The sequence below is a fragment of the Panonychus citri genome, unplaced genomic scaffold, assembly GCF_014898815.1.
Source record: "Panonychus citri isolate SS breed McGregor unplaced genomic scaffold, ASM1489881v1 Contig00143, whole genome shotgun sequence".
In the NCBI taxonomy this organism is placed as follows: Eukaryota; Metazoa; Arthropoda; class Arachnida; order Trombidiformes; family Tetranychidae; genus Panonychus; species Panonychus citri.
In genome coordinates this window covers 359,126-384,955 of record NW_026515548.1, presented here as the reverse complement: position 1 = coordinate 384,955, position 25,830 = coordinate 359,126, and the positions used below count along the sequence as shown (strand labels likewise).

The window sequence follows — 25,830 nt, the reverse complement described above, 5'->3', positions numbered from 1 at the left end:
ATAAATACTTATTTACAATCAACTAATCATCAAATAGTAATACAAAAACAATAATCATAATTACAATAATAATAATCAAGTTATCACGTAGTCAAGTTAATCAAGTCAGTTTCAGTAATCAACTGAATGCAAAAAAAAACATTGATGACAATTTAAAAACCGTTTGTACGAGTCAATTTTTGGTTACGATTGTATTTCTAACAATTAAATTATATAATCATTATGATTTGTTGTTATATTTGTATTGTTGATTAGTTGATTACTTTTCTGTTACCAACCATACAAATCATTATGATTTAACAACAGGCAAAGTGAAATAACTTTTACCTGCAACTTTTTTCAATATGATGGATAATTATAATTCATTATAATGATGATGATCAACAAATTACTTTGATTAATTTGTTTTTGTAGTAAACTGATTGTTTTGAGTGTGATAATTTAGGTAACAATTAACTAATCAACGTACAACTCAACGATCGCCGTGGCTTCCCAATTATTGGTTAACAGTCTATCATTAAACTAACCAGGAAACAATTACCTAAAGGTTATTTAACTGATAGTTTTGATTACGAAAATCAGTTAATTGTGATTCCTGTGTGACTGACTGAAGATCGTAATTGTCGAGTAATTAATCAAGTTATTAATCAGGCTGTAAATACAGAACAGGATTAAAAAGATTTTAATTGAATTGAACTCATCGTTTTTAATTATCGTTGAAAAGTTGAGAGATTAAAGTTGCGATTAATTAGAAATTAGTAATTAAACACTTCACTTTCTAGTATTAATACAATTAATATCTAGTGAATCTCAAGTTGCCTCTTTCATTGTTCAGGAATCTTTTCAACACTTTTTAAAATCACAATTAACTAATTAAAAATATTCATCATTGGAGTGAGCTGATAATTTATTTTAATCAACACTTAATGAATAAATCTGAATGACTTGTAAATTAATAAACTTATCAATTGATTTACATTTTCTGTTGGTTTATTTTCATAACTGGATTTAAAAAAATTCAATTTTTAATAATTAACTTGGAAAAATTTGATTATTTTGTGTTAGAAAACGAATCAAATTGTTGTATTAACAATAATTGATTTTATTAATAATTAATTTCACGGTTATTTGCGTTCATCAATAAAAAGATAGGTGATCCAATAGACGAGATTAAAAAGCGCAAACATTGTGGGGAAAAGGATCCGAGAAACAACATCGATCCGTTTCGAGCGCGTTGGAAATTTTCGTAGCCATTTGAACCAAACCGTTAGATCGTCAGGCTCATTCTCATCACACCGACCGAATCCTCCTTCGGCTTCATCTTCACCATGGAATCGATTCTTTTTACTTGGACAAACTTTTCTTTTGGTTGGTTTCTGTAATTAGATCAATAGTTTACATGATAATCAATTAATGTATTGGCTCCAATTAAGATGAATGATCAATGCAGTTAATTATTATTAATCATTCATCATAATTCTGAAATGTAATCACTCGACAACAGTTGATTCTGTTGTTTTTGTCAAGCATCTTGATTGTTTGTATTCAAGTTTTCGATGACAATTATTAGATGAAAGGAAAAGGAAACACAATCTAGAAACATACACAATCAATTTACAGTAAAAGGAAACAATTAAAATAATAAAAAGGTTAATCATCAACCTTTTCTTCAGAATCAAGGTAAACCTTTAACTTTCCAACTCCATTGGATTTAATGTAACAATCAATGAATATCAACATTACCATGTTCAAGTTTTCTGATGGAAAAGCATCATGAACATTGAAAGAAAATGGAAGATAATGAAAAGAGATGAAAAGAGGAAGTGAAAGAATAGAACTCAAGGCATAATTGAGATTCGGAAAGAAGATAAAAAGACGATATATTTGTCGAATAAGATAAGATCAAATATGAGAAGAAAATAAGTGTTACCTTTATTCTGTTTTGTCTCAGGTAGATTATTTTCTACCTGGTTAATAATTCCAACTCCAGGATCAGATAATCTCAGTTCGAGCTGAAAGAATCTTTTCCTCTTTCTAATTTTATAGATTTTCGTAAGAAAATGAAAAGTAACTTTTGATAAAAGGATGACGAGAATAGTTTAGTACTTTGATGAATCTTAAGCATCTTTATCATCAAAACCTATAACTTTGCTATTCGATGAGAGATATAAGTGAGTTTCTAATCGATGTACAAAGTTGCTTCCCAGTTTCTCATTTCCGAACAGTTTCAATGGTTTAGATGAATTTTTCTTCTTTGTATCATCATTATCATCATGAGTATAATCTTCATCATGAGAAAAGTGAGTGAGTTTATTCCCTATCAATCTCTTTATTCGAGCAACTAGTTACCAGTTAGAACTTTTTTATCTTTTTCTTATCCTCATCATTTTTGAACATCTTCCTTTCTCTCAGGAAATTTCATCATAATCATCATCCTAATATCGCAAGACTGTTGCTTTTTCCATCCTCTAATAGCTAATATAATGATACTTTCTCTTTTTCCTTTTTATCTCATTCAGTTTATTCATGGATGAGGCTGAACTTTACAACATTTTCATGAAATTTATTAGAAACAAAAGATTATCATTTGAAATATTTACATTGATCTCTTGATTCCTGGAATTCTTGTTATGGGTTAAGGAGTTGAATTCAAATTTTATGAAACATTTTGAAATGAAGAATAGAATCAAACAAAATGTAAATTGGCAAACTTTTAACGTGAAAATATACTCACCATTCCAAATATCGTACTGGCCTCACAATCGGCCAATGGATCACGGGTTAAAACAGGCAAGTTCGGTGGTGGATCTAAAATTGAATTTTTGGTTATTCTGGTCAATGACGATAAGGCCGCTGATGATGATGTTGGCGTGTTCCTACCAACTCCCATTCCAATACCCACCCCACCCATGCCCACGGTAGTAGGATAGCAAAATATTGGACCAGAATTTGATGTCGACGCGGGAGTGATTATTGTTGTTGTCGGAGCTGTAACAGTTGACGATGTCGCTGTTGTTGTAGTTAATTGTGAATCGCATCTCGATACATAATTGACCAAAGCAAATTCTAATAGAGCCCCAAAGACGAAGGTCAAACAACATTCTGTCCAAACATCAACTGCTTTTATATAAGAAACTGGAGGAAGTGAAGCATTGATTCCAGATATTTGAGTAGCCATGGTCAGTAATGTTGTAACACCCAACGAAACTCTTGCAGGAATAGCATTTGGGTCAAGCCAAAATGAAACCCATGAGACGATGACTAACATGATACAGGGAATGTAAATGTGAATCAAATAGTAACTGAATTCACGTTTAAAGATAAGATTCACTTCAATGCAACTGTAGAATCCTGGAAGAAGAAAAAGAAAAAGAAAAATTATAATTCTATTAAATTCCAAGACTCGATGAGAATCGAGACCCTTTACCTGTGTTCGTTGAACTGGTGCAGTTAAGAGTAAGAAATTTTTGAAGAGTGAAACGAGGTAGATGAAGATTATTGGTCACCTGGACTGGATCACCTTCTTTCCATTGGAATATCAGGTCTTCAGTAGTGTATCCATCTAATATATGAGAGAATAGCCAATGGTCAAGAAAAGAAAAGCTTTATTTCTAGTGAGATGACTTAGAAAATTTCACTTTTTGTGAAAAGATTTTACTTAATGTATTTGCTTGTATCTCTTTACCAGTTGATTTAATTGTTCACATTAATTTGCAAGCCATTTCTCATACTATTCTCATGTTATAATTAAATTAAACATTAATATAATTGATTGGTTTCTAAAGTCTCGCTTTTACTATTCGATCAATTTTCTTGTTCAATTTGTTTCGAAACTGAATCAATGAGAATTGATGATTTTAATTGATTCTTACGATTTGTACCATTTGTTGAGAACGATTGATTCTATCCAAATGTTGAGATTGTAAGAAAAAATAAAGAGATTCAATTACGTGAATAGATCAAATGAAATATCATTTGATTGAGTTGCAACTCATTGAATCAGAATCGGAGTTGGAATCGAACTGAGAATCTTTAATTCTGTCAATGAATTAAGCTCTTATCATGATCTTCATCCTTTTATCTTCTTCCTCATGAGAGATCATCTGACTCAGAATAAAACTTTACTGAATTATTATCACCATAGATGAAAGAGAAGAGAGAAAATCTATCATCAGAACTTTGTTATAATACTTATTGAGGTTTCATCTCAACTCAATCATATCATGTTAACAGATAATTTAAACGTTGTAATCGCAAATTGTAATTCAATTTCATGATAATTATGATCAACTGTTTACTCAATGATCTAATCATCATCATCATAGATAAAATCTATCAGTTTACTTGGCAAAATAATCGATTGAGTTGAAAAACTTTACCTGAAAAGCAAATAAATTGTCGCGTTCATTGAGAAGAAAACGAAACTTGAAATACTAGTAGTAAATTGATCAATGAATTTAATGATGTAATTATTTTCCTAATGATGATAAGTTCTATCAAATGAATCTCGAAATGTTCAATAATATGTTTCATTGATAACTTGTTGGTCCACTGGTACATAAAATATTTTTATAGAGATGAAAGTGATTGTAACCAAATTGTCATAAACAAAGCACAATCTAAGTGATAATCTTTCATCGATATTAAGATTCAAATGTCAACATGTGAATATGCTAATGTTTTGACAGAAAATCTCAACAATCTAAAACCCAAGAGATTCTGTTACTCATCTTTATCACCTTCTAGACAGAGTACATGATACAATTGACGTCAAAATTTTGTAGGTTCAGGATACAAATTCAATTCTTAAATCATGTATCGTCATGATGACACAACAATCAGTTTTAAAAGCTTTCTCATTGTTGTAACCAAAACAAAGACATAAATGTAAACATTTCGTTCAACTTGAAATTTTCAACTCGAAAAATTTATCATAATAATTTAGATTTTCGATTTTATCCTTCGAACTGATACTATTATTATTTACTCGACTCACATGAGGCCATTGAAATCGAACAAGTTTGCAGGTCAAGCGGGTAGTATTTTAGGTGCATGGGACAGGCCAGAACTAATGAGATTCTTATCGAATACAGAACTTCTCCGTCAGGGTAAATTCTTAGTAAAACATTGGGCATAATTATATCGTGAAAATGGCCCTCTTTCTCATTTCGAAAGAATAAATCAGGTTTCCAAATTCGATTGGGATCGGTCAGTGTTAGATATCGAATCTGTCCAGCCATGTCATTGTAGGCCAGTCTATCATCTCGCCATTGTTCACGAAATGTTATCTGAGCCGAATATTCCTGAAAGAGGAAAATGAATGAGACACTTTGATGAGTTAAATTGAGAATTGAATGAAGGATGAGTCAATTGGAAGACTTGGAAAATAACTAATTTAATTCCAGAGTAATTGAATTAACGTTACATGATATCAGAATATAATATTATATTAATCATGAATAATAATCATCGTCTGAATAGAGCCTCTTTCTGATTAGTTTTTATTCACCATTCAAACCGAGGAAAATATAATTCAATATCCATGATGATTATTGAATACAATGAATATTTATTCAGAATCGATTTGCAGATTAACGAGGAAAAAAATGATAATTGTTATCACTTGAGTTTCACGTAATTAAAAAGTAATTATTTTGTTGATATATGTCACTAATTAATCAGTAATTCAATCATGGATCATGTTATAAGACACGACCAAAGGTAATTAAAGATGAAACGGAAAATCCTTGAAACGCTGAGTTACACAGGGAGTGAAATCGGTGTAAAATTTCAATGATGATTAAGATTGAGATGAAACAGAAAAATTCTCATGGTGATATTAGACATTGGATTAAATTATCTGGATCCATCAACTATAATTAATGTACTTTTGGATTAAGCTGTTTGGTGACATCATGAGGATGAGAAAAAATCAGAATAATATTTGAACTTGTTTGGTTTTTATTCCACATCTTATTCCGGTTTACTCAGTTCAGGCGAAATGAACTTTTTTCCTGTGTCAGGAAAACTGAGAATATCAAAGGTGGTTACATAATGTAAACACTGAATGTATTTCTCAGGTAATTACGAGTTATTCTAAGGGTTGTGACTTGTCAACAAGATATACAAAGAGAATAGAACTTTTTTTCCTTTTTTTCCATTGAATATATTATCGAGAATAGGAATCAGGGGAACAAAGTTCTTACCTCAAAGTTAGATTTTCACTATTTCAGTCTATTTTTAGCTGATTGAGTTCGAAGTTGAATCAAAATATGAGTTTATTGTGAGAGTTATTCAAACGAAATCGTAAAAACAATTAATTATCTTGTCGATTAAAACACAATAGATTGTTCTGAACATGAGATTTAATTACAACTGATAAATGATCAATTGTCATTTAGATTTGAATATCAATATAACAATGATAATATTCACAGGAAAAGTTAATCAGACAGAGACTTGAGATAACCAAATAAAGGAACCTAATTTTTTCCTGTTGTTCAACAAGCAAAGTAAATAAAGATAATCATTACAATTATTTATCTTTTACATTTAATTGTCAAGAGCAATTGTAAAACTCACTTCAACGAGACAGAATTAATTACTATCACCATGAAAAAGGAACAATTGTTGCCCTGAAAACTTAAATTCGATTGAAAACTGACTCGAGAAACAGGAATGACGATTATGGATCAAGACGAGGACAGAGAATGACAAAAGGAACAAGAGTTCTGATAATTCTGTTTCCATTCAGCTGTCATGTAAATATTATACAAACCGAATTCAAATTGATTCTAAAAGACAATGACATTCAATTTGAATTCACTTAATGGTTTATGATGAACAGGTACTGATGAGGATACAAAGGTGAATCTTTTGTTGAACATATCGTTCATGTTTTATCTTCATCATCATGAATGTAAATTTCAATTCCATCATGAACATTTCCATACAATAATAATCTGGAAAATGGAAATGAAATTATATCCATTAAATCAAAATAATAGGAAAACGAAACAAAAACGAAAGGTTAATGACAAAAACACATTATCTCTTCATATTGTTATCATTTATTCAAAGATTTACATTGATTAATTTTCTCAATCATTTGCATAACCTTTAGACAATTAACAGGAAATCATAATCACCCTGTCAATCAAAATATAACCATTATCTTCATCACGCCTTGTTAATTATCGCTCATGATGATTTACACTAATCTCGTCATAAGTAATCGCAATTAATCAATTTCCCTCCTTTTATCTGTTAACAATTAAATTAAATGTTTTTATCTTTGATTGTTTCATGATAATATCCAAATTCATTTGATTATTATCTATTAATATCAATCAATTGCCATGATTAAAGTTAATTGTGTTTACGTCTGGAAAATATGAATTTTATTGACTAGTTGGTTATTTGCTGGACAGATAAACAATTAACTTGACTCAGGCAATTTAGGGAATTGGATAGCAAGCAACAAGTTTATCATTGGAAATTTTTACTCAGAAAATGTATTAGAATGTAAAAATTTAGAGGATCAATGTGATTCATCATGAAAACTGGATTGAATTAATTTACTTCAATTAACTTATTAGGGAACATGAAAACATGAGAAGTGAATGAAAATGAATGAAAATATTGAATGAAATGTTTGATTTAGTTTTCAATTCATTTAACCGAATTCTTGAAATCATCAGTCATCATCATGGTTTCTTCATGTTCACTTCTGTTCACCTCAAATGCTCAAATGATGTTTTTCCAATTTCTGCTTTTAACTGTTAAATACAATAACTAAGAAGAGAAAAAGTTCTCTTATTTAAAAAATTGAACAATTCAATCACCATGAAGAAAAGAAACAAAGTCGGAAAATGATTGAGATGAGAAAGTTACTCAATTTGTGGTTAAATTCATGTTCGAATGTATATTACCCTGAGTACGATTCATGGTTGACATCGTATCTAGTTGAGTCTTTTATCATTTTCAGATTCCCTTTCTTATTCCTCTGCTTTTCCTTGAGAAAATGGTTTCCAAATTTTTATCACCTCAGAATCATGATAACATGAATTTTCAACTTATCATGAGATGATAAGATGATAGAAGTTGAAAATGAAACAAAAATGTAAAAGATAAAAAAGCTTTCAAATGAAATTATTGCTCGAAAAAAAAGTTCTAAAAACAAAGTAACATTGGAAATAAACAGAATTGATTGAAATTTTGTACACTTTCTTTCAGAATATCAGGTTTCATATCTCTTAACCTGAATTCAAGGAACTGTTATCGTTTTTTTCAGGTAAATTGATGCAGAATATGAAAGATGAATGAAATTCAGAATAACTCTACTCAAGAATCAAGTTTGCTTTGATACTGGAAATTATTTCTGTCTAGTTAATTAATCATCTAATTTTGTTGAGCTAATTACTTGATGGATCTGCTTTGAAGTTGATTGAAATTGCCATTGAATCATAATTTTAATGCTTCCAAGGCTTTTACTTTTCATTATAATTGATTGTTATCGAGTTTATAATTGTAGTTGTTATTTGATGTTGAAACAAGAGGATAAGAAAACTGTTACGATGTGAGTTCATTTGTTAACTCACATGATAAAACTTCAGCTCCAATTCAGGAGATTTTATCTGAAACGAAAACTTTAGACTCAAAGTCATGGTAATAAGAGAGTAAGATAGAGATCAAGAAGAAAATGAAGATAAAGATGGTTAGAAAACTCGTAACTGAATAAAGATTTTTGTTCGGCATTAGATAAGAGAATATTCTGATTATTCTGAGATAAACAATTTGAATTCTAAATTGAAATAGAATTTGGAAATAAAGACACAATGACATTTGTATTCATTTACCTTTCATCTTTTCTTTTTTTCTTTTTCCTTAAAAGTTTCCTTGTTACTCAATCAATCGAAATGAGTTTAAATTTTTCCTTTTAGTCCAATTTTATGAACGAATTCTGCCCTTTCTGTTTCTGTGAATTCGTATTAGATTTAATCTCAAGAAACATGATGAGGACAGAGAAAAGAACATTTGTAAGACTTGAAGCTATGTGATTCTTTTATAAACGAAAAGACTGCAACAAGCCTCGGCCATTTTGTCCAATTTAAGATGAGAAGGTGAGATTCGATCATTTTTATCATTAACTTGATGATCTTGACCATTTGAAGAAATCGAAAGAAAAAAGTCTCAGAATAGAGCTAAATTCCAATATTTGACAAACTTAAACGGGATGAATATTAGAGGGAAAAGTTCATGTTATTATTTTCTTCAGCTTATCTTGGGTTCTTATAATCATCATGAACAAGGACCCAGGTAATTCGGATAAGTTGAGAAAAGGCAAAAATGAGAGAAGATTTTTCTTTTTTCAGCTACATTTTATATCTCTTTTTACAAATAGATCAAATTCTTGATGAAGATATTAAATAAAAATCGATATTTATCTCAATTCTCTTCAAAAGTCTTCATTTCGATGATACAAGTTGAGAGGCTATTAGATAAATATTGTAACAACTCTTTGAGTTGAAAATGAAAAGTTGGTCCAAAATAAAGATGAGGATAAACAATTTATTTCAAAAGTGGGTTTTAAGACTTAAGCTCAGTACAATACTTAAGATGATAATGATCCTTGGGTTATAAAAGTTAATCTTTTATATCCCAAGGGTGAGTTCTCGTTGGGTTAGTTTTGGTGTTTAACTCACAACGGAATACTATTGGTCAGTTTTACAGGATTAAGACAAAAGGATGATATTTAAGTGTGACATTTTCCTGTCCATTGTCATTAATGCTCCGCATCGAATTTGAGTTACTCTTTCCTTTTGTTACAATTCATCAATTTTCTTTCTTTTGTTAATAACAATGGCTAGAACTAAATCAACTGTTCGTGCTTCCCTTAACCAACGTTCGTCAACACATTCTGCATCTGGTATGCCTTTAGCATTGGCTCCTAGAAAGGATATTGTCAACACCAGTGACAATTCTAATTCCTCGATTGAGAACCATCCACCTAATAGGGACCGTAGTCGTTCACCGATTCATGATAATGGGCGATTAACCACTTTAATTGATCCTGTTCCCGACAATTTACCTGAGCCTCCAGTAGAAGATTCCGATGATGATACGATTATTGACGGGGAGGTCGATTCCAGTGATGATGATGAGTCTCCTTCAGGTTCGATCCAAGCTCCTAATGGCGAATACGATATAAAAGGCATACTTGGATCTGGATATATCGATCCCAGGCGAAGACCTGAAGACTTTAGACTTGTTGTTGAGTACCATCCAACATTGAATCATCCAAAAAATGTTCGTTGGGATGGTGATATACCCCAAGGTTTGCCAGAAAATTATAAGGAATTGGTTGATTGTGAAAATCCCGAGGATCTTAAGCTTTCCGCTTATGATTACCGCTGTCGTTGGTGTAAGGTTTCAACAACTTCCCGTAGCAATGAATATAAGCACGAGCGGAAATGTAAAATCCCGGGCGGTCCCGGACACAAATGTGAACAATGTCCACCGAACTGTAAGGCACAGGAAATTTTCCTTATTCCTGATGCTCATAAGGGAATTTATCAGGAAAAAAAGGTCGACCCAAGAAAAAATTGTAATTCTTCTTTTTTTTTGTATTTGATCAAATTACTTTTCTTCTGTTTGAATAAATGAAAATCTTTTTTTTGTAACTTTGACCTTTGTTTACATTAAAGGTATGGATTAGTACTCAAACTTATTAGAATACGAGAAAATAATGAAAATTGGTTAAAAATGAAAAGTATGAGTATTAGTACTCAAACTTATTAGAATACGAGAAAATAATGAAAATTGGTTAAAAATGAAAAGTATGAGTATTAGTACTCAAACTTATTAGAATACGAGAAAATAATGAAAATTGGTTAAAAATGAAAAGTATGAGTATTAGTACTCAAACTTATTAGAATACGAGAAAATAATGAAAATTGGTTAAAATGAAAAGTATGAGTATTAGTATTCAAACTTATTAGAATACGAGAAAATAATGAAAATTGGTTAAAATGAAAAGTATGAGTATTAGTACTCAAACTTATTAGAATACGAGAAAATAATGAAAATTGGTTAAAAATGAAAAGTATGAGTATTAGTACTCAAACTTATTAGAATACGAGAAAATAATGAAAATTGGTTAAAAATGAAAAGTATGAGTATTAGTATTCAAACTTATTAGAATACGAGAAAATAATGAAAATTGGTTAAAAATGAAAAGTATGAGTATTAGTATTCAAACTTATTAGAATACGAGAAAATAATGAAAATTGGTTAAAAATGAAAAGTATGAGTATTAGTATTCAAACTTATTAGAATACGAGAAAATAATGAAAATTGGTTAAAAATGAAAAGTATGAGTATTAGTATTCAAACTTATTAGAATACGAGAAAATAATGAAAATTGGTTAAAAATGAAAAGTATGAGTATTAGTACTCAAACTTATTAGAATACGAGAAAATAATGAAAATTGGTTAAAGATGAAAAGTATGAATAGTAGTATTCAAACTTATTAGAATCAAAGAAAATAAATAAAAATGGTAAAATGAAAAGTATGAACTATAAAGGTTATAACGAATTAGAGTCTTGAATTGTGATTTTCAACGATACCGTTCGCGTGAATTTTTCTCTGTCACTGTCCTTTTTACTCTTGATTTTACTAATGTCCTTTGGTTTTGCTTTACAGGTGTTGACATGTTTCGCGTAGTTTTTGTACTTCATTGTTGCCGTACATTTCGGAGCAAATTTACATTTTAATAATAAGTTGTTTAATTGTTGCCAGGATCGTGGGCCTTTAGATGGTAGAAAAGCTGGGGTAAAACGGCTTGTTGAACATTTAAGTGGACATGTGGGCTTATGCCGGTTGATCTTTTTATAAATATCCCAACAGTTGTCGCACAAAATAGTTTTACAGTTTTGATGCGCGTGGATTTTTGGATCTACTGGAAGATTTAGACAAATAACACAGATGTAGTCTTTAATTGTTTGTTGATCGCAAAATTGTGATTCGTCGGGTTGATTTTCCATGGTTATTGTTCGAATTTCTCTTTTTACTGCATCTTCACTGGCACAATTAACACAAGGTCGTATAAGAGTACGAAATGGTTGATTAAACTCAATAATGGACGGTGGCGGTACATCTTCATCGTCAAACATTAGACGTTCAAAGGTATTATTTACAATTGGAACTGGTACCCATTCCTCTTGATCTTGTTGAGACATATTGATTACTATTGATGATTATTTTTGTTACGCACAGTTTTACAAAAGGTCCTTTGGTTATTTATTACTGTTGATAAAACTTTGCTTGATGTTCAATCTGCGGTAGTTTGTACACAAATGGCTTACCATCAGCGTTGCATTTATATTCATTTAAAGTCGCCCTAGCGGAGGGAGCAGCAGTAAAATAAATTTGCATTTAAATGGTCTTTCATTTTAGAATGATGCATTTGCTGATTTGATTTCTGTTTAACGATGGTGCAAATAATTAACCCTTTGGATATTTTATATGGTAATTGTGCTCGTATTAGTCGAGCCACTGAGTTATTGTACAATCGATGTGAAAGCGAATTAACTGACATTGGATGTTTTACTGAAGTCGTTAATCGTGAAGTTTACTCCAATTGTTATCAACAAAATGTGATAAATTCTCTTGACAATACTTGTTGTGCTTTGCTTTGTCGAGATAGTGATGGATTCGAGTTCCGAGCAACACATAAAATTAATTCTCATTGGGTTGTGATCAAGACTCTTTGGTGTAATTTCAGATTGTTAATTGTCTTGGCTTATCTGTCACCAAATCAGAGTAAATTAAGTGATGACGATTTTCAATCCACCATTAATTCCATATTCGCTTTACGTGATACTCATCCCAAAGATGTTCTCATGCTTATTATGGGCGATTTTAATTCATACCATCCTTCTTGGTCACGTGAAAATTGCCAATCCCGACTTAAAAAGAATAAAGGTAATTTTATTCATGAGCACGTTGAGCATCGACAAATGGTGGTGCTGAACAGATTTCAGCCTAATTGGCAACGCGGAGATACATCCACCGTAAATGATTTGGTGATTGCTTGTCCTGCTTTAGCTGCCGGCTTAAATCTTTGTGAGACTGGAGAACACTTAGATGGCTCAGACCATCTGATGATAAGATTACAATTTGTCGCTAAAAACATCGTTTCCTTTTTCGCACTTCGGGGTCTCGAGTTGAAACATTTACACGAAAAGGATGGCGTTTGGTTATAAAGATAGTGAATCAACAGATACAGCTAGTGAATCAAGTGGTGAGAAGAAATGTACCGACTGGAAGTGTACCAAACGTTGCTTCGGGTGTTCAGTATCCGACTGTGGCTTCGCACCTGAATAATTATTAATAAAAATACTAAAATACTTTACAAAAAAAAATGATTAATGAGTCTCTATGTATATATATTGTTTGTTTTAAATTTCACTCGGTCCCGTTTTTAGATTGGATTTACGAAGTAACGGTCTTCGTCGCTTTTGTTCTTCTCTCGCTTCCGGTGGCTGAGTATCCATTTTCTGCTGTTTTAACTTTATGAATCCAATTAACACGATAACAGCAATAATCAGAATGCTCGTGATTGTTAAATGGATTGTAGACACAACAGAACTAGTCGTTAATTTATTTACATTCTTATCTATTTCTGTATTAATAAACTGATCCGTCTGTTTTATTGAAGATAATAGCGGATCTAAAGAATGAGGATTGAAATGCATATTCAATCTGAAATTCCAGTCATTGCTAAATTTCATGTAGCTCGTGGTTCTCATTGGTTGAGGATTGTAATGATAATCATTTATTTGGAAACTGATATTTGCCGGAATTTGAAACACAAAATCAGGGCATGGATATGTTACATTGAACATTTGTATATTGAGCTTTGGACAATAAACAAAGTTGAAGTGCCTAACGTATTTTACCTGATAATGGCCATCATAAATATTCGGTCTTTTTAAACATTCTTGTTTTGTCCAAAGATTTTCAACTGATAAGTTGTAATGGCGAGACAAGCAACGTAAATTATTGGGTGGAATGTTAATTTGGTTATATTTTGTTACTAGAAAGTCATCAACTTTAATGATGCAGTCTTTCCGCTTGTCATAAAGTACCTCTTTTGGTCCTTGGTAATTAGTGACACAGGTGTGGCTACTATTTATTACTGGATAGAGCTGGAAATTGTCTGAAACTAGCAGGTGGTTGTTTTTCTCAATTATCTTTGTTTCCAAATGAAATGTTATCTGATTTTGTTTTAGATTAGTATAACACTCGATAGGCTCAAATAGCTCAGTAGGACAATTAGCTCCACAAGGCATTGTAATGTTGAACATTCCTAATAAGTCGGTTTCCCAATTTCCTTCTTGAAATTTTAAATTGGCTCGTTGGAGTATTTGATTTATTTTCATGAATTTTGACGTTAGATGGGCTATCAAATATAAAGATTTTGGTAACTGATTTTCTATTGAATTGATCTTATCCTCAAATTTTTCTAAAATACGTGAGGTTTCCTTTAAGCTATTTTGCATAGAGAGAAAAGTTGATTTTCCTAGTTTTTGTTCGTTTGTCAAATAGTTAACTTGCGATATCAGATTTTCTTGTAAATGAGTTAACTCTGATGTTTTCTTTTCTAGTGTTATTTCTTTTGACAGCGTAAAAGCACCTAATCCAACACTCAAGAATGAACTAAGGGTGATGGTCCCTAAAATTAAAATACCAGACAAAATTGCTCGTTTATTTCGTTGTCTTATTTCTCTTGTTTACCTTCTCTGGTTCAGGGCATAATTGCAGTAAAGGTGTCATAAATTCTTGTTCGTAAGTTTTATCACACCATGTGTATAATGATTGTTGAAAATCTTTGCGAGTGAAATTGTTATCTTGAAGAAGATAACAGGGAGATTCAAAGTTGACATTTAAAGTTATCGGTTGTATTCCTTTAACTATGTATACTTTCCTTTCATTCCAAATGACTGGGTTGACCTTGATGAAACTTGTACTCACAATGGTAATTAGGAAAGGTAATATCAAACCATATAAGAAGAAATTAGCAAATTTCCTCGGCGGCGCTCGACTTCTGGCTGATCGTTGAATTGGATTATTCACTTCTTGGTCTTGATTTATAGCTTCATCTTGAGCTATCTCAGTTTCACCTTCATCATCACCACTCGGTGAGTTATTATTACCAGCGGAAGCTTCATTTTCATCTTCATTTTCCTCTTCGGCTTCCGTTTCAGAATCTAGATGATAATCAACTAATGTAGGACGACTCGTCGGAATGTTTTGTGACGATGAGTTTGGTATGAGGCTTATTTGAGTCGGTATCATTTGGTTTCCAATATCATTTTGTTCTTCTTCGTCGGTATTTTCTAATAGATCTTCATCACTATCCAGGAGCTTTTTATCGTCCCTTTGGTGATAAACTTTCAAACGTGAGATATGAACAACAACAATTTTGTTTTTCTTTTCTAAATGTTTAAGTTTATAAACTAATGGTGTCACTACTTCAGTAATCTCATAGGGACCATACCAATGGTGCATAAGTTTCTCAGATTTTCCTACTTTTCTTAGTGGTGTAAACACCAAAACTTTTTCTCCTACGCTTAATTTGACGTCTCTTTTCTTCTTATCGTAATAGTTTTTATGCCGTACTTGGCTGTGATTTAGGTTTTCGGCTGCAATTTTTCTTATTTTAGTTAAATGATCAACTAATGTGTCAGCATAATTTTTCTGATCTTCTAAACCTTGACAGGGGTTAGCTAAAAATCTTTCAATTGGGAATATTGCTTCTCTTCCATACATCAAATAGAATGGTGAAAACCCTGTACTAGCATTTGGCGCTGTGTTATAAGCAAAGGCTACAAAATGAAGAGCTTGATCCCATGTTTTATGACTACTATCAACATACATACTAATCATTGTTGCTAGAGTAGCATTGAATCTCTCAGTCAGACCATTACATTGAGGGTGATATGAGGTTGTAAATTTATGCTTAGTTTGCATTAAGAATGTAAGTTCCGACATTAGTTTGGATCTAAATTGTCTACCTTGGTCGGACAGAATTTCCTTAGGGCTTCCGAATTGGCAAACAATATTCTCAGTAATAAACATTGCAATTTGAGCCGCTGTAGCCTCAGGGATCGCTTTTATTATCGCAAATCTAGTAAAATATTCTGTAGCAACAACAATTTGTTTATTATCTTTGTATGATTTAGGAAATGGTCCTAGTATATCTATGCCAAATCTTTCTGCCACTCCTCCACAAGTAATAGGCTGTAAAAGGCCTGCGGGTGTTAAATATGACCTTTTTCTTGTTTGACATTCATTACAAGTTCGAACATAGTACTCAATGTACTTTTTCATATTGGAAAAATAAAATCTTGACCTTGTTCTCTCATAGGTCTTTTGTACCCCCAGGTGTCCGGATAATGGGTCATCATGCATAGAATAAAGTAATTCTGATTTTAATGAGGATGGGATTACTGGAACTAATCTTGGCCCAGTTTTAGGGTAAATTGCCCGTTGAAGTATGTCGTTAACTAAAGTGTATTTTTCAATTCTTTTATCTCTCCCTCCATTTTCTTTACTATTTTCAATTAGGGCAATTATTTTTCTTATTTTATTATCATTTCTTTGTTTTTCTTTCAACTCATCATTATTATTTATGACCATTAGTAGATTCAATTCTCTATCAATTTTAGGCTTTTTAGCTTCGTCAACGGGGTTTCGTGATAAACAATCGGCATCTTTATGATGTTTTCCTTGTTTATAGGTTACTTCAAAGTCGAACTCTTGCAAAGCTAATGACCATCTGGTCAATCGTGGTGATAATTTCTTTTTGTTGAAAAGCCAACATAATGAGCAGTGATCGGTAATCACTTTAAATTTTACTCCAATTAAATAAGATCTAAATTTTTCAAGAGCAAAGATAATTGCTAAAGCTTCGATTTCGCTAATTGGATAGTTTTTTTCTGCTTTAGTGGTCATTCGAGAGGCATAGGCCACTACATGGTTAAGATTATTTTCTTTTTGGAGGAGAATAGCCCCGAGGCCTATTGCTGACCCATCACATCTAACCTCTGTTGGTAATTTATTATTAAAGTGAGAAAGCATCGGTTGCGTTGCTAAAGCTGCTTTCAAGGTTTCGAACGCTTTTTGTTGATCATCTTCCCATTTGAAAAGAGCTTCTTTCATTGTTAATGAACTTAATGGTTTTGCAATTATCGAAAAATTGTAAATGAATCGTCTATGATATGACGCCAGTCCCAAAAATTGTCTCAACGTATTTAAATTGGTAGGTGGTGAAAGCTCAAGTATGGCTTTTATTTTCTCTGGCTGTGGTTTAATCCCCTGTGAGCTAACTATATGTCCTAAATAATTAATAGAATTTACTGCAAATGCCACTTTTGGTGGTTGGATAACTAAATTCGCAATTTTAAGTCGGTTGAGAATTGTTTCGACATGAACTAAATGTTGTTCGAAATCTTGGGAAAAGATCAATACGTCGTCTAAATAAGGAATACATGTTATCCATTTTTGATCAGAGAGTAAGGTGTCCATCAATCTCTGAAAAGTTGCTGGCGCATTTCTAAGGCCAAAAGGCATAACCACGAACTCATATAGCCCGTCTCGCGTTATAATGGCAGTTTTCTCTCTATCTTTTGGGTCAATCTCGATTTGCCAATATCCTGATTTCAAATCAATGAGAGAAAAGAATTTTGACCCTGTAATACAATCAAGAGCATCCTGAACACTAGGCAGAGGGTAATTATCTGGAATTGTATCCTTATTTAATCTTCGAAAGTCACCACATATTCTTACTCCTCCATCTTTCTTTCCAACTCGTATTACTGGAGATGAATAAGGTGATGTAGATTCCACTATGACCCCCAAGTTTTTCATTCGATTAATTTCCTCTTTAACTTCTAATCTTTCTGCTAATGAATAAATGTTGTAAGGTGGTAGAGAAAAAGGTCGATTTTCTCCGGTATCAATTTGATGCTGGCATAGGTTAGTTTTACCTAATTTATTTTTTTCAAACGCAAAGGTATCGATGAACATCTCTAACACGCTCTTCAACTTGTCTTTCTGATGTGATCAAGCGATTCACCCACTGCTACAGTACCTTTACTTAAACATAAAGAGCTCAGTTCAGATTCAACTGCTTGATTCTTTTCTGACTCTATCATTGTGATTTGCTCAATTTCTTCGCTCATAAGCACCGATTCTTTTCGGTTTAGAAGGGTTTTTACTTTTCCTATGGTCTCATCGGTCTTGATATAGAAACTGAAATTTTCTGAATTACATATGGTTGCTTCTCCTTCACTATCCTTAAGTTTGATTTGATTTGTGGCTAAGTTTAATCTAGTGGTTTTGACAAATTTATCTCCTGGTTTGATGGAAACTTCTTCATTTATTTTGGAACTTTGCTTAACTATTACTGGTATTTTAACCGATGATTTCGGTGGAATTAGAGTTCCAATTTTTGCACTCACGGTCAAAGAAGTTGGTGTTTTAATTTTTGTTTCAACAACATTTTCATCTTCTTTAATCAAACTCGGGGTATCTGATCGAAAATAAACCTTGTTTGAGCATGGATCTATCAATGCTTTAGCCTCTTTCATGGTGGACATTCCGATTATAATATCGTACGGCAAATATTCTAATACCCTAGCCTTAAATGACACTTTAGCTTCTCTGTCTTCTTGCTGTATTTTCGCATCTACGTCAATTTCACCGATAGGAATTTTCAAGGAACCATTGATTCCTCTTATTCCACCTCCTTCCCATGGTTTCAGGACGCATCCCAAAGCAAGGAAACAGTTTGAGGTGATGAAAGAGCTTTCTGCACCGGTGTCAACAATGGCGGTGAACGCTTTATCATTGATGTGTACTCTAACCATGATTCTATCAACCGAAATGAGACTGACAGGCCGAGCATTGGCATTCGGATTTTCTGGAATTTGTGGAATTCTACGATTAGGTTGAGCTTCATATTGATTTTGTTGATTATAATTAGACTGATTGTTGTTACTGAATCGTCTAAAATTATTTTGCTCTGGCCTTCCACCTCTAAAGTTTCTATCCTTATTGAAATGACAAAAACGAGCAACATGACCATACCTTCCACAGTCATAACATCTCATTTGTCCATCAGAATTTCTCTGAAAACGAGGTCGATTTTGGTGACCTTGCTGAGACTGTGGATTAAAGTTTCTACTTTGATTTTTATCTTTATCCAATTTCAACTGAGTGATTTCATCCATCAATTTTTCTAACATTTTCTCAGTTTTATCTCGTTTTTCTTCTTCAAAATTATCATTGGAAACGTTCTCTAAACGTTTTCCCACGGTTATTACATCCTGAAAGTTTTTCGGACCTGCGATACAAATCGCATTTCGCAATTTAATAGGCATTCCTTCATACAAGTAATTGAGGATCTCATTATTTGTCATCGAAGGATTAACGTCTCTACAGAGACCAACTTTATCGTAAACATAAGTTTGTATCTTCTCAAAACGATTCAAAACCTATTTTTCATCTTTTCGAGTTTATCTTCATCCGCAAAATCTTCAAGAAATATTCTCTTAATTTCCTTAAAGTCAGTTATCTGATCAGATATTTTGATTTGAAACCAATTAGAAGCTGGACCAGCGAGCCAACTGAAATTTCAACTTACATTGATCATTTGACCAATTAAAATGATTACAAACGGTTTCAAATTTATTCAACCAAGCTCCTGCGCTTGCATTATCATCACCACGAAATATCGGTACTGAATAAAGGTTCGAACTCAAAGGTTGCTTGAAATTTCAAGACCTAATCGATTCAATTGTTCTTCATCAAGTGATCGTCGTTAGAAGTCATAATGTAAAATAAATCTTTTCTGTCTTACCTTGAAATGGCCTGAAATTAAATACTTCCAATCCAACAAAATTATTTTCCTCGATTGATTATGAACGCAAATACCAAACAAAAATTGACAGAAAACACCGGAAATATGGACTTTAAACGATTCTCACGTAGGACAAAACAACTTTACTTCACAACAACACCAAATTCAACGAGCACGAGAGCGAATTTTTCCTCCAAAAGTTATTAAAACACTTGTAATTTTCACTCGAAAATACTAAACACAATCACAGGGTATGAAACTCAAGTAGTCAGAATGACTTCAATTCACAAAAACACCAAATCTCACAATTTGAGATCAAAGCTTATCTACCAAATGTTGACACAAGTTGTAATTTTCACCAAAGAATAGACAAAACTTTTAACATAAAGCACAAAAACTTCAAATACTTCAGGATTTAACTCGAATAATCCTGCCTGGGTCGCCAAAATGTAACAACTCTTTGAGTTGAAAATGAAAAGTTGGTCCAAAATAAAGATGAGGATAAACAATTTATTTCAAAAGTGGGTTTTAAGACTTAAGCTCAGTACAATACTTAAGATGATAATGATCCTTGGGTTATAAAAGTTAATCTTTTATATCCCAAGGGTGAGTTCTCGTTGGGTTAGTTTTGGTGTTTAACTCACAACGGAATACTATTGGTCAGTTTTACAGGATTAAGACAAAAGGATGATATTTAAGTGTGACAATATGAACAAAAGATAAGATGAGGAAGATAAATTGTCACAGTTATCACTTTGTTATAATATCAGAAAATCATCTTTATAAACCAATAAAATTTCAATTTCTATCCTGAAATATAACTTTTATTTTATATCTCAAGTTAATTGTGATAATTTGTTACTTGAACCTCAGGTAATGACCTTTGTAATTACTCTGTTGACTGTTACATTATCTTATGTGACAAGAGCTTCGATTTTTGATTTGTATACTTAAGCTCTTTCCTTGTATTGAATAAATCATGACGAGTGGATGATATTTATTTGGATCAACATTGAAATATATTATTTGTTGTCGATGATAAATGTCACTTCTAATCTAATACTTATCACAACCTGAACTTTACCTTTCCAATGCTATTTCGGTAACAAAGTTTCATCGTATTTTTATTTATCAATAATATGAAAAATTCTCCAAGTGATTTGCACCGAATAACAATAAACATCAGCTATAGAATTTATATTAATTGTTTATTCGTCAGAGTTAATTAATTTCTAAATGCCTTTGAATCTCTTTGGGTCAATTAGAATCGACTCAAAGAAAAGTTCATAACTGGGGTGATCAAATGTTGAACTTACCATGTCAAGATCACTTATTTCACTGATGCTTCGAATGAGAATGTTAACTTTGACATTGCATGGACCATCTTTAATTGTCACGATTAAGTTGAATGAAGAAGTTCAGATGAGAAGAAAAAAATGTTAAAATTATTCGAAAGTTTTCAAAGTCACATTAATTATTCGATATTATTGTAATTTAAAGTTCGCTAAAAGTTTTCAACAATAACAAGATATTTCGATCTCAATCAGAGGGCCGATTGACCTGAAGTAACAGCCTTGAATGAACTTTCATGAGGCTCAGCGGCTGATTTCATTTGCTAATCTGCTCATTTGATTTACGCAGAGTTGTTAAGATCTCAATTTAAATCTCTTTGTAATGAGCCAATTTATCAAATAATCTTTGATCGCAATCTTATCATAAAATTGATCCAAAAAATGATAATCTGATAAAGATGGAAATTCTGAAGATGATTACTCACCTTTTTCGGATGTTACATTACTGCCCCTTGGTCTTATCCGACTATCATAATTACCATTCCCAATTGTGTTATCTAATATACGTCTTTCAATTGCTCTTAAGCTTTCCAAGCATCTGAATCAGGAAGTTGAGTGAGATGAAGGAAAAGGAAATGGTAAAGATAAAGCAAATTGAAGAAAGTATTAGAATGAAATAGAACTTTTTTCCTCTTTATTTATCAAACGTTTCATATGAATTGTTCTGATGATAAGTGAATAGAATAAAATCATCATCATAGAGTAAACATGTTTTAATGTGTTCGAAATGGTCAGTTCATTAATCAATAAGATCTGTAGTTCATTTAATCAACTCCAATCATCATTTGAGGTCAGGTAAACAAAACGGTGAAAAATTTGCTGACATTTTCAATAACCGAAATCAACATTTTCTTCGTCTTTTATTAGTTATCATACTTTATTCTGAATCACATGCTAACCATGATTCAATGTCAATCTAATCATGAAGTCGAATGTAAAAACATGTTTACCAACTGAGAATTCAAAGCATTTTCATTATTGCACATCGTTGTTTATATCACAGAATCTTAAAGTATCGCAACAAAATGTGAAGCCAGAATTTCAATTTCCGTTTCCATTTAATAGTAACTTTCATGGAGCAGCAATGAAAACTCATTGTTAACTTGGCATGAGGGAGAACTCAATTCAATTGATATTAGGCTAGTGATAAACTTATTCACTTTAACAGCAATAATCAACTTCAACTGCTGTACCAACATTTTGCTCAAACTATCAACTCAAAAGTTGAGCTCATCTAATAAACTGAATCAACGATGAAGTCAGAGCCATTTTAGAGCCAACATCAAGTTCAGATTCCTCAGATTATGACTTTTATCATGATACTTTCTTGTCAATTTGATAAATCTTCGTTTCCATAGATTATAATATGCTGACATAGAATCGCCTGGAGCAAGTTCACTATTCATGTTCTTATTCACAATATGAGTATAATATTATTCATCTACTTCTTATGCATCTCAGTTCTTGATAAAATAACATTGAAACAATCTGATATGAAAGTTTGAAAGTGTTTCATGAATTGTTCAGATTTATCTCAAAAAAGTTATCTACTCTCTCTTTGCAGAATCATATTTATTCATGGAATCATAGAATTAAGCTTATCAGCTGAATTCGGATTTATTATATTGTATTATATTATATTACAACGTGTATCTAATTAGAGTCAAAATTCACCATCTATTATGAAAGGACGAGAAAAAGTATAATAAATCAACACTTTCTTTACTGATGATAATGATACTGCAATTTTATCATCGTGTTTCAATCAATCTCAATGGTTTCATGATCCATTCAGAGTTTACATCAAACAGCACAATTGATAAAATATCAACAACAATTGAAAAAAAACTGATTTGGAAAAATTCAATAACACTAACGTGTAACTACACAGGTTTGCTTTTTCATGGAAAATTTTATTTCATCTCAATTGAAAAATACATTTTCATGAAATGAACTTTTAACCTTAATACAATTTCGCCCCTGGTTATTGATATCTTTTCATTTTTAGATATAAACATTTCTCAATGTGGACAGAAATGGACTGATTTAAATTCATGGCTGTAATTAATTATCGAAAAAGGAATGTGATCTGGTTAAGGAATCGAAGCTTTTAAACTTGGCTAAATTATGTCGAGTTGACAAATTTTTCATTCTTCATGTTTGTATTAGTTTTCGGTGAAAATTAATCTCCTCTTGCTTTCATTGTACTCATAATGATACGATTACTGGTTTGTACTAAGTGTCAATAGACATGATGGAAAATGGAAATAAATTGTTTGATTTGATTATTTCAAAGATTTCAAGATTTTATGGATAACAAAAGTTATAAAGATACAAAAAACAAAAAGATGGACTAACAACATTTCCCTTAACATGTCTACTTGTGTTCGCATCCTCATCATCTTCATCTTCATCTTCATCCTTATTCCTCTTTTCTTTGCAATAACCAAAATATCTCCATCATCTCAAATTGTATCAATGTTAATGCTCTGAGTTCAATCATTATCATCTATTCATTTCCATCATCTTTCTGTATGTTTATCTACTTACTGTTCTTCATCGTTATTATCAGTTCATTCATCATGATAATCATTAATATAACAAAATGTTGATTTCAGGGTAACTTGTTGATTCCTCACTGAGGTGAAACAAGTTGATTTGACATCAACACATGAATTCATCATCGATTTCTGGTTATAGTCAATACTATAGATTGTTGCTTTCATTTTCATTTCAGCAATTAACTAACAATTAACGATCATTCTGGCTTTGATCATGAATTGATGAACACATCAAAATTGTCCCTAATGATTTATGATAATCATTAACAAGCTTTAATAATGATTCTCATCTCTTGATTGTCAAATCGATGTCGCATCCTGATGATTTAAATAATTAAGTACATTTACATGTATTTGCGAAGATAAATCAACATGAGAAAGGAAAAGTTTCTGATAATAAATGAACGAACTCTCATCAAAATGTTAATTGATAAATTGCAATGAAAACAAAGAAATCAACTAAGATGAAATTCCATATTAAATTGTTGATTCAAACGATAAGATGATGAAGATAAAATTAGCTTGATAGGAGAGAGTTAATTATAAATGATGACTAAGAATAGTAATTAGTAAATTAACATTGAAATTAACATTGACAGGGTATTGAAAGCATAGGTAACAATGGAAAGAGTTTGATTGTCATGTTGATTAAAATGATGAATGATCAGAGTGACGAGATGGTTTTAATTGTAATAATTAAAATAATTTACTCACGAGAATAACTTGAAACCGGTAAATGTTAACAAAATTGGGTAAAAAGTTGCAACATTGATCCTCAAGGGAATTGTATCCATAGGAAATGATTTACTCTCAATCTAATCTTGATTAATTGTCACAATTGATTAAAGAGGTTTTCGATTATCACAAAGAAACAAGACACAATTAAAAGACAATAAATGAAACAATTAACTGACTGTGTAAAACATTGAAGGTTAAACGTTTCAAATTTAATTTGGTTACTGATTCTTTCTCATTGAGGTAACAATTTAAATCTCAAGTTATTAATTGTTGGAACAGTTTGTTGATTGTTGTTTTGACTTCGTCAAATTGATGGAAAACCTTTTCTCAAGTATCACCAGAATTGGAAATGGACCAAAGATGGAAAATGAGATTTTCTATTCCTGTTGTGAAACTGTTTCAACAGGATTCAGAATGGAACTGAGAGTTGACTGAATGACTATTGTAAGAATATTATTGAGAAGAGAAAGAAAAGGAAAATGGAGATAATGAGAGAGGATGAAGATGAAAATGATGAGGTAAAAGTATTACCACTGGAATAAAGGTGAATATAAAATGACAGAGAGAATGAAGGTGATTATTGTAAGGGTATTACGTAAGAGGTTAATCTAATCTCTTTAAGCTATTTTAAACTGTCTTATCAATCACATGATATTTAAATTTGAATCATTTGACCAACAGAAAGATTGAGTATAAAAGCCAATAAGTAAGGACCTTACTCATCAGTTAACAATCAGTCAATCAGTTAACTTTTGTCATTCAATTTACAATCGATCAGTTAATCATCTTTGGTAAATTTGTCAATTAACCTTTATTTGTACTTCATGTATTCATTTAACTAATCACCCCTTTTTATAATTTGATTTCCCTCTCACTTCATTGACTAATCAAGTTCCTAATTAAACTTACTCAAATTAAAATTTATTCTCCAATAAATCAACCTCAGTCTTTATAAATCTAAACCTCAATCAAAACGTGTCTCTCTGAATAATCCCCCTCGGTAACTTGTAACTGTGCCTACAAAATGGTGGAGATGCCGATCTTATTCAAGTGATAAAATTTTGATGTGTAAACAGGCCTAGTCAACGTGTATAAGCCTATAAACTGCTATAAAAAGCTTCAGCCAAAGCTTCCAGTTTCCTTTTCCGTTGATTTACAAAAGGTGTAGAGACTCTACAAGGACAAATTCCTTCTGACCTTCAGAGTGGGCTAAAGGTGTGAGAAAGGTCCTTTCTCACGAAATCTAGGTG

At 31.7% G+C, this 25,830-nt stretch overlaps 1 protein-coding gene across 1 annotated transcript; it reads right to left on the bottom strand.

Annotated features, from left to right (window-relative positions):
* Window positions 1-935: 935 nt before the first annotated feature.
* Window positions 936-25,128, bottom strand: LOC128396103 (glutamate-gated chloride channel-like). The gene is made up of 7 exons (XM_053356628.1): window positions 24,557-25,128; window positions 21,707-21,819; window positions 21,246-21,313; window positions 4,997-5,303; window positions 3,428-3,562; window positions 2,735-3,351; window positions 936-1,376 (listed from the first exon to the last, which is right to left on the bottom strand). Exons 1-7 carry the CDS (start codon window positions 24,634-24,636, stop codon window positions 1,125-1,127), a joined length of 1,572 nt encoding a protein of 523 aa, XP_053212603.1. The 5' UTR covers window positions 24,637-25,128; the 3' UTR covers window positions 936-1,124.
* Window positions 25,129-25,830: the final 702 nt, after the last annotated feature.